The 10,288-nt window shown below is 53.1% G+C and overlaps 1 protein-coding gene across 12 annotated transcripts in view; it reads left to right on the top strand.

Moving 5' to 3' along the window:
* Positions 1-3,995: 3,995 nt before the first annotated feature.
* EPS15L1 (epidermal growth factor receptor pathway substrate 15 like 1) overlaps positions 3,996-10,288 on the top strand; it is an 87,468-nt gene continuing 81,175 nt past the window's right edge. For 10 of the 12 annotated variants that reach the window (XR_013995182.1, XM_081077303.1, XM_081077298.1 and 7 more), the window contains exon 1: positions 3,996-4,067. Coding sequence is in view for 11 of the 12 variants with exons in the window: in XM_081077303.1 (XP_080933429.1) it covers positions 4,035-4,067 (33 nt within the window). In the remaining variant the exon portion in view is untranslated. The remainder of the gene's footprint in view (positions 4,068-10,288) is intronic. The other 2 variants (XM_081077299.1, XM_081077296.1) reach the window with 2 other exon arrangements.

The raw sequence follows: 10,288 nt of genomic DNA, 5'->3' as shown, positions 1-10,288 counted from the left end.
TTTTTAAAGTCACACATAGCAATCTTCTATTTTGAAGAGACCTGTTTTCACGCAGAAACTTGTGTTGGAAATAATCAAATTTAGTACACCAGAAATTTGAAATTTAGTGAACTGACAAATAAGCTGAATAAATTGGAAATTATATATGCATATGGCTAGACGATCAGTATGAAAAGTCAGGTCAGGAAGTGAAATTCTGTCAAGTTTTGGTCTCGCTGTAGCCAAAGTTGGCAGACCTTCAAAGGTGGACTTTTTCAGCTGATGGCTGCATTGGTCTTCATGGGTTATCAGGAGTTGATAATCAGTCTCAGACACTAAAGACTCAGTCTCTCGCTGTGCAGGGGTGGGATTCAAACACTACCCACCTCTTTCATCACTAAATAGGATGAGAACTTAGTGAGAGAAGGGTGAGAACCAGGCCTATGGAGAAAATGCCAGAAACAATTATACAAAGATGTGTCAGATTAGCTCAGGCCCTCAGAGCTCCTCTTCTGCAGCAGCTCATCCTGGAGAACTTGCAGTGAAGACAGAAACCGTCCCCACCTGTGCTGACCAAAACAGTAGCCACTGGCTGCATGTGAGCCCTTGAGCTGTGGCTGGTGGGACAGAGGAATGAATTTTTAAAAAATTAATCAATGTTTTTTAGGGAAATTTTCAGTTCGCAGCAAAACTGAGCGAAGAGGAGAGTTCCCATATAGCCCCTCCCCACCCCCGCACAACCTCCCCTTCCAATGACACCCCAGCACAGTGGTGCACTTATCACAAAGGGTGTACCTACACTGACACGTCGCTATTCCCCAGAGTCCATAGTTTGCACTGGGTTCTCTCCTGGTCTACATTCTATGGAGGCAATCTTATGGCATCGTAATTAATTTAAACTATATAGCCCCATGTGGAGAACGGCTGCCATGTTGGGCAGCGCAGCCCTGGACTCTGGTGAGAGAGGCCCCAGGTCAGTTGATCGCTGGCAAATGTGGCGGCCACAGCAGTAGCCTAGTCAGGCTAGCCAGGTGGCACTCACACCGCCAAGCCTGTTTCCAGTCAAGAAGATGAGTCTGTTGGTATGGCCCCGACAGCCTCTGACACCCAGGCTGGAAGCCCGCACGCATGTCCCAGACACTCTTGCCCATCATGTTCTGTCAGACGAAGTTGTAAGGCAGGTGGAGAGAAGCCATTTGTTTCAGGCTTCTGCCAACACGTTCCGCAGTGACAATAGCAGTGACTTGAACAACAATGGCGGAATCAGCGGTAGCTGGTGAGGGCCCAGTAGTTATTGGTTTCAGGTAACATCTTTTTCCAGCCCTAAAGGGGTTAGCAGCTTCCTATCGTTACTAATTGTAGGTCATCTCACATACCCCTTCTGTTTTCCCAATGCTTTTATACTCAATCTTCTGTATCAACTGTCTCTGTTTGAAATATCTAGAATAACGTCTCTTTTCCTTACGGAACACGAATTGATAACGTGCTCAAGACAGCTGAAAACCTCCATTATCCCCACCTGGACCACGGCTCCATCTTTCCGGATGGCCCACTGGCTTCCATCCAGCCTGTCTCAGTCTACTTTGCCAGCTGCATCCAGAGTCACTGTTCTAGAACATAGATCTGATCATGCTCAGAACCCTCTGGAAGCTTCCCATTGCTCTTCGCACAGGGAGCTGAGGGGCGAAGGAGCACGGTGAGACTGAGAACTTGGAGCACGGAGAACAACACAATTTAAAGACAAGGCTGGATCACACATGGTCTTCATTGATTGCTCGTTCACACAGGGGTGTCCCAGAAGACCATGCGTGTTCTTGGCCTCATTTAACACTGTCTTGCTTTCTGAGCTTCAGAGCCTCAATCGCACCATGCTTCTTAGGTCTTCAGCTGCCTCTGTCTGCCATGGCCCCCAGCCCCCACCATCACTGCATGCATGCTCCACCTTCAAGTGTCACACCCTTGGAGTACTCTGTAGAACCTATCTCTTTATAATGGTCTCTTTCCTCATGTGATTGATTGATTGTTGTCTTTTTTCCTCTAGACCAGGGGTGTCCAAACATTTTTCAAAGTTTTTCACCAAGGGCCATATGCGGTAAAATACACAAACAGCCGGGCCACTCACTAGAGGTGAAGTATGATTGCCTCACCTGGTTTATTTAAACTAAATGTATTTTTGGAATTTGCTGCGGACCAATTAACAATGGATCGTGGGCCGCAGTTGGACCGCAGGCAGAGGTTTGAACACCCCTGCTCTAGACCATAGACCAGTGGTTCTCGCAATGGGGGCCTGGGACCAGCCTCTATAGCATTTCCTAGAGATTTGGTAGAAATGCAAACATCTCAGGCCCCACCCATCTCTATAAATCAGAATCAGAAATCCAGTCTGTGTTTGACAAGCGATGTGGGTGGTTCCAGGGCAAGACCTCCGCTCACCCCCGACTCCCTATCCCTGCTCTAGGCTGTCAACGGGGCATAGCATGTGTCTGCTTGGTCCAATGTTGGAACACCTGTGCTGAGGTGCTCAAGGAGCATTTGGTGGGTGAATGGTTGTTGAATGAATCACAAAGCACTCTGTGCTCATCTGAATGGCATGAGGCACCAAGTCACTGAAGACACTGGAGCAGCAGTTCTTGAGACTCCAGAAAGAGCAGGTAGACAGGAAGCTGTGCCCCACCCCTGAGATCGCATGGCCTTCTAGCAGCCACCATCCTAGGGGACCAGGTAAGGGGAGGTCGACCTGCCCTGAAGAAACCTTGGGCTACTATAGTCAGCTGCCTGGCTGGTCCTTCCTTCCTCACCCTGTTAGTGGTAACTGGCCACAATGAGTGGATGTCCATAGCCAAAAGACAGCAACGTGTTGTTCACGAAACTTTTTAACTCCCACAGCTGAAAGTCTTTTTAAAAGAAAAGGTTTATTGGGCCATTGCTAGCAAGAAAAAAAAGGGCAGTTCCTGGTGCATGAAGTCTAAACCCCCAGCGTGAGTGCCAGGTGGAAAAGGCACATGTCTGCTGTCTTTGAGTTGGCGAGCGTTTCTTTCACATCAAGTTGTGGGGGGCAGAGATGTTGTCTTGTAAGAATTTACGCTGGCTATAGATAAAGGAGAAGGTGAAGCATGGTGAGTTCTGGGATAGGTGCAGAGTCCATAGTTGGTGGGCAAGTCTGGAAAGTTCATGTGTAAACAAGAAGCGGAGATGCTGGGCTTCAATAGCATTTGGCTATTCTTTTCGGTAATTGCAGAAATAGCCATTTGGAAGTTAATGCAAAATTCCAACGTACACTCAGGAGTGTGAGCAGTCTTGTTAGCTAGCCCCCAGTTCTGTCCCTCACTCCAGCCCCCGGTAATTTAATTTAGAACATCTCAGAACTTCTGCCTTATCAGTGTCTGAATAAATAAATGCCCCTCCAGCAAATATCAGGTGCCTGCTCTGTGCAGGGCACAGTGTGAGGCATAGAGACGGAACAGCAGTAAACACAGCACCATTCCCTCTTTTCAGAAGAGGAGGGGGGTGCAGAGACACTCAGGTCACACAGCTATAAAGTGGCGGCTGGGAAATGACCCTAGGCGTTGTGCGTGTTCCTGCAACACAGAAGAGGTGGTCTCGTAACCGAGTTTAGCCGAAGCCCTAGGGGGACGACACAGATTGGAACACAGACACACAGAGCTATCCTAGGCACAGGACGCTGTGGTGTGGGGCCGGGCGAGGATCCCGACGCTCCCTCTGCAGGGTGGGCAACGGCCTCCTCATACCGCATTTCCCAGGCGCACGGGGAGGGGAACGGCATTCCCAGCAGCTGGCCCGGCATCGGCAAGGACCGGTGACAAAGTCGGACGGCGGGGCAGGGTCTGCGAAGTTCAGCGGACACGCGGGTAGAGTCCCCGAGCTGCCCCCGCCCCACCCCTTCCCGGCCGGGGCTGGGCTCGGCTGCGCGTGCGCGGCCTGGCTTTGGCCCCGCCCTCCCCGGGCCCAGCTGCGCGCGCACCGCCCCTCGCATCCACACGCACGCGCGGCCCCGCCCCCGTGCCCCGGCACTCGGAGCCCGAGTCCGCGGGAAGATGGCGGCGCCGCTCCTCCCGCTTTCTCAGCAGGTACGGCCCGGGTGGACGCGCGGGGGCGCGGCGCCGGAGCGCGAGGTGGGCGCCGCTGGAGGGCGGAGGCGCGGGGACGCCCGACCGAGCCGTGGCGGCTCGCGCCGAGGGGCCCGGGCGGAGGGCGCGCGAGTGGGCGGGCGGTCCTGAAGGTGACAGGCCGGCCCGGCCCGCGGCCTCTCGTGCCCGAGCGACCCTCGGCGGGGGGCCACCAAGCGGGGCCGCGGCTCCTGTCTGCTCGGCCACGGGCCCGCCGCCCTCCACCGCAGATCCCAGGCCGGGCGAGGCACGGTGGTTTCGGGCTTCCTCCCGGGGAGGTGGGCGGTGGGGGGCGAGCGTGTGTGCCGGTGCTGCGGCCCCGCGAGTCTTTGTCTCCTGCCGGATCCCGGCGCCGGGGCGGACGGTGTCCCCGTCGGGGTGGAGGGCAGAACCGCGCTGCAGCCAGGGCCGGTCGGCAGCGGGGTCCCGCACGCCTCGCTCCCTCCCTCGGGAGCTGCTGCTGCCGCCCTTGCGCGGTGCAGGGGGGCATCACGGGGCTCGCGGCTCCGTCCTGTGCCCTCGGGTCCGCCTGATGCGCTCTCTACGGGGGCAGTGACAGCGGCGCGACACAGACGTGCCGAAGAAGAGCCATGCGCGGGCAGCCCTGCTTTCTGGGAGGGACCTTCATTCATTTACCCATCCTTCGGCTGCGTGTCGGCCCAGGTGCTGGGAGCGCGGCAGTCACCCAGACAGACAAGGTCGCTGCTCTCCTGGAGGTGACACTTGCGTGGGCACTAGAAACTACCTGTGTCCTGCTAATAACAGCTGCCTTTATTTACTAAATACCTGTGTCGTATTTGCTGTAGTACTGTATTAGCCCTACGGCAGACTTGCCTAGCTCAGCATCAGGATTCAGAGTGAGGACACAGGGTCAGATCATTTTGTGTTCGGTTCTTGGCGCCAGCACGTATTCCTCTGAGTGTCCTTGGATGAAGCTCTTACCCTCTCCACGCCTCATTCGGAAAATGGGAATATAAAAAAAATATTGAGATAATGTAGAAATAAGCACGTAAAGCCCTTAGGACAGTGCCTAGCACTTCAGAAGCACTCAGTGATACTAACATACAATCCTCCTTTAATTCTCTGGCAGATTTGGACATGTGGGAATAGAGACAACAGGAATAAGAATTCCAAAGCCTAGGAGAGCTTATAGGCAGGTTGACATGACTGCTCAGCTGATCCAAGGAGAGAGACATCTCTACCTGCTAAATCTTGCAAGAACTAGCCAATCTGTAACAGTAAATTAAAAGCATTAAAGGCAAGTGGTTACTAATTAACAAGTTCTTCTAATGTGAAAGTTCTCTGTACACTAAGTGTCCTACAGATGTTGGGTGGTATTATTAATAGCCAATTGCTTAAGTTTAGGGTGTAGGGCGTTAAACTCGTAGGCTCATTTAATGTGAAAGCGTTTCCGGTTTTTGGGGTGAATCTTTTTCAACTTTCTGTCAAATTTTGACATTAGCCTTAATTTGAACTTCGATGACAATAGCTAATGTTTATTGAATGCTTTAAAGTTCAAGTGCTTTCTAACATGTTGGCATTTATCCACACAACAAAGAGAGGGGATTCTTATTTTACTAATGAAGGATTGGAGGGGATTCTTATTTTACTGAGGAAGGATTGGCTTTAGAGCAGGGGTGTCCAACCTTTTTTCAACGTTTTTCACCAAAGGCCATATGTGGTAAAATACACAAACAACTGGGCCACTCACTCGAGGTAAAGTACGTATTGCCTCACCTGGTTTATTTAAGTAAACTAAATATATTTTTGGAATTTGCTGTGAGCCAGTTAACAATGGATTGCGGGCCTCAGTTGGCCCGCAGGCCGCAGTTTGGACAGCCCTGCTTTAGAGGAAGGCTGTGAGGTTAAGTATGAAAACCTGAATCAGGTCATGTGATTCACTTGCTTAGAACCTTTTCGATTCCAATTCCTCCCCAGGAAGCCCTGCTGGTCTGGCTCCAGCATCTGCCAGCTTCTGTTGCCTGCTCTTTCTGGCACCCAAAGTGCAGTCGTACTTGCTACTTTTCTGTTCCCACTGTGGTCCAGGCTCTCTGTCCTCAGGGTGTCCCCATAGGCTGTTCCTTCTGCCTGAAGTGCTCTTCCCTGCTTCTTCCCTTGATCTTCCAGTGTCTGGCTCCTTTCCCTCCTTTAGGTGGCAGCTCAAATGTCATTCTTCCCAGAGGCCTGTCATGAGTAGACCCTCCCCCCAGCAGTGTGTCTCCCTCATGTCACCCCTCAGCGTCAGGCATAATCCACAGATGTCTGTCGGTCTGTTTGCTGTCTGTGTCCCGGTACACTGGGTGCTCAGTGAGAGCAGGCACAGGCCTCTTGACCCGATGCCCAGCACCCAAGAAGTGTCAGGTAAACCCATGAAGCAGGGACCAGCGACTCGCCCCACCCAGCACCCTTCTCAGGTGTTTTTTCTTCTCTACATGTGGTTTGGGGGCTGCGGTAGGAGCAAAATTGAATGAAGAATTTTAAGAGACTGACAGCCTGGATCCTGTGACAAGTTCAGGTCGCTGACGTCTATTCCTTTCCCTTTATGTTTGTTGAACAAAGGCGTGCCCGGGTTTTCTTCCTTCGTGTCATTATGTCAACACTTCTCTACACCTGTTCTTAAGTGACGCTCTATACCAGGGGTTTCTGTCGACTCAGGTGTGAGGCACAGTCCTTCCAGGTGCTTCCAGTCTGGCTGAGGGGATCGTGTGGTTCACAGATAATTTCAGGGGAAGCATGGATATGATTCCAGGATGCTTTCTGGTTGGGGTAGTGGGGAGTCCCCCGGAGCAGGAGTCTGTGCTCTGGTTGATGGAGGTGGATGGGTGACCGGCTGACAGTGAGTGATGTGCTTAGCTAGTGGCTTTGCAGAGGGGCCGGAGTGGGGTGTGTTCCCTCTGCCCCCCGGTCGGCCTGTGCTGTTCCCATCAGCAGCTTTCCTGGTCTGCTCCCTGCTCTCCGCTACCTATGACATCTGTGTAGTTCCTGCTGTAGGAGTGTTTTTACTTTGTTGTTTTGTTCTTTTACCCTCCATCAGCGTCTCATTGATTTATGTTTCCCCCTGCACAGCTTCCCTTTGCTTTGTGCACCCCAGAAACATGTGTGCCCATTACCCTTTAGTCTGTCATGCGCTCTCACAGGGTACTGGTCACTTTGCCATTCTTAACACGAGTGGCCGTCATTGGGGTTGGTCCTCCCTGAGCCCAGAAACACTTGTCACTGTAGCCTACCTGTGGGCCTTCAGGTTCTGTCTTCTGCCCCCACACCTCTCCTGCCTGTATCCTTTCTCTCGATGTGCTCTGTCTCTGGCAAGTCTGTGCACCACACTCTAAACCTACCTCCCTCCCCAGCGCCCTGGAGTCCAGTCTCCTGTTTCTCCTTTGCGCCTGCCAGCCTTCTGGACTCTGGAACCAGTCACCTCCTTACCACACCCACAACGTTCACGGGCTGGCGCTGTCCTCTGGTGCTGAACCTCTCCCTCCAAGTTCATCCCACACCACTGTGGGATTCGTTTCAACCACGTCCTCAACCACCTGCCTGCTCCAGAAACTTCTAGCCGCTCCCATTCCCCTCCCCCCAGTATGTCCAGCTTGACTGCTCCTGGCCCCGCATTCCCACACCCCTGCTCATGCTCTGTTTGACCTTGGGGGCTCACTCCCACTCTTCCGTCATCTCCACCCACCCCCCTCGCTCTTCCCAGTGCTCCCCTCCACCTCCCCTTGGCTCTTGCTGGAACGTCACGCTGGGACCTGCTGCATCTTGCCTGCCCTAAGGCGGCTCCCAGAGGCCTCTTTGGTGGTGTCTTCTTCCCTCAGCCCCACCTGAGCAGGAGCTCTTCCCTCCCAACCCTCCCATGCATTCCTTGTGTGGTCCCTGGACCTAGGAAGCACGCGGTAACTGCAGGAAAGCATTGGGCTCATTGGTGTGGAGAGTCTGCTCTGTGCTCCAGGAGGTCCATCTCCCCCCACCCCAGGCCACTGGGGGCCTCCCCGCCTTGGCATGTGCTTCCCACACGCAGGCACTTCTTATACGTCTCCTTAATAGGTGCTGCGGTTCTCGGAGGTTTTTATTCCCGTTTTGCACACGGGAAACCGACCCAGAGAAAGTGCAGTAACTTGCCAAAGCCCCGTAGCTGGTGGGTGCAGAGCTGGAGTTGACCCACATCTGCCTGCCTGCAGAACCCTGCTCTTTCCCCTCTTCCAGGCAGCCTGCTGGGCACCCCGCCCAGACCACACCCGGCCAGTGTGTCTGGAATGAATGCTGAGCCTTTGGGACACTTGTTTGTCCTTTCGTCCCTTGGTTTTTTTTCCTCTACAATAATTGCTCGTCTCTCTACCTTACTAGAAGGCTGATGGTGGTACGGTATAAAGTGGTGGGCAGAGAGCTGGGTTTTAGAGTCGAGGTGGGCCCCACCCACGAAAATGTAGAATTCTTTGGCTGTCTTTCTGTCTGATGGACCTGCATCAGCCCGGTTTTTATGACTAAGTAGCTCCTGGTCAAGCAAGAACATGTAAGTTTTGCCCCCTCCACCCCAATATCGAACTTTAAAGCAACGTTCCTACTCCTGGTTCTTAACACCAATCCGCTGACCTGGGAAGTGGAGTGACTGTCTTCAATCAAATGGCACCTGAGAACTGAATGTCCACTCTCCGATGCCTCAGGCTGTGTCACATAGTTGTGCCAACAGACAGACACACCGCCACCACCCCAGTGAGAGGCACCTCATCAGCCCTACTCCTTGGGGTGCTCTCAAGTTCTCCCCACCTTGACCTGACCTGAGCAGCCAGTGTCTGCGCAGAAAGCTGCTACGTAGTCTTCCACGGAGAAGACTCTGGGCCCCATTACCATTTGAAAGTGCTTGTATGCCAGGATTCCTGTATTTCAGTGCTAGGGTCCCCAGATAGTCTTTCAGTGCCCTCAGCTGTGCGGTATTTTCTGCACCTCAGTTTCTCCATCTGCAAATTGGGAACAACGGTATATAACTGCCTTTCGGCAGTGCAGTGTCAGGATCCCGCGGGGTGCTGGATGGGCTGTCATTGTGCTCATTTGTGTATCGCTCTGGTTGTTCAGCAAATATTTACTGGGCATGTTCTCTTTGTTGGGCGCTTCTGGGCAGGGAGAGGTGGCAGTGAACCTGAGGACAGCCCTGCCCCGTGAAACTGAGTTTCTAAGGAGGGGGCACAGATTCAAGGAAATGAGCAGGCACTTAGGGGGTCTGGCCCATGGCGATGCAATTGTGCTGTGAGAACTGTGACGCGAGGAGGTTACGATCCCATACGTGAGCTCCAGGAAGGCCTCACCACGCAGCGCCGCAGACTGAGCAGAAAATGCGTTGTGGATTGCTCGGTTTCTCCCCCAGCCCCCGCCCCGGTCAGTCTCGTCCTCGCTTTATAAAGGGTAAACGGAGGCCAAGAGGTCTTACGGCGCTTGAGAAAGGTTGCGTCCAGCAAGCGCTGAGCCAAACATGGCTCTTCTGACCCAGGTCTGGGCTCTACATTGCTCTGTAGTTGCCTGTTTTGGAAATGTTTTTGATTTTTTCTTTGCTACCAAGCATTACAAGGGTGTGAGCGCTCATTTGTTTTAAACACTGGTTGTGGTACCTAATCACTAGATACTGTGGAGTCTGGTACAGAGCAGACTGGTTTACATTTTTATTTTATTGTTTTAATCTGATTGGAAGGTGGAGGCGGGGGACATGGGAAGGCTCCCTCATCGTCTTTACGAGGGATCAGCAGGTTTCCCTGCAGGAGTGGGTGCTCCGTGCTTCCAGGCTGATGCAGAATGAGTGGGCCATACCCACAAAGAGGGTCGACTGGGCCCTAGTCCCAGAAGGGACTCAGGCCAGGGGTGGCCTGAGCTGGGGGGAGGGGTGATGAGTTGCTGCTTGAGGGAGAAGGGGGCATTTGGACCGGGCTGTGGGGACACGAAGGGAGGGAGGAGTGACCTTTTAGAGGCAACACAGAATAAGCAGAAGCACGGAAGCCAGAATTCCAGCTCAAAGGGCCAAGTGCGAGGCTGGGACTGAGCCTTTGGGGTCCACATTCCTCTTTTTCATTTGGGTGACTTAGGATGAAGAGTTTGGTAAATGGGGCACTCGAGTCTGTGCCTGGCCTACAAATTGGCCTGAGACAAAAGGCATGGATGGTGTCTGCTTGCCCAGACAATGCCTGGTGACAGACGTGGGG

This window comes from Rhinolophus hipposideros (genome assembly GCF_964194185.1).
Source record: "Rhinolophus hipposideros genome assembly, chromosome: 16".
NCBI lineage: Eukaryota > Metazoa > Chordata > Mammalia > Chiroptera > Rhinolophidae > Rhinolophus > Rhinolophus hipposideros.
This window is presented reverse-complemented; position numbering and strand designations above follow the sequence as displayed.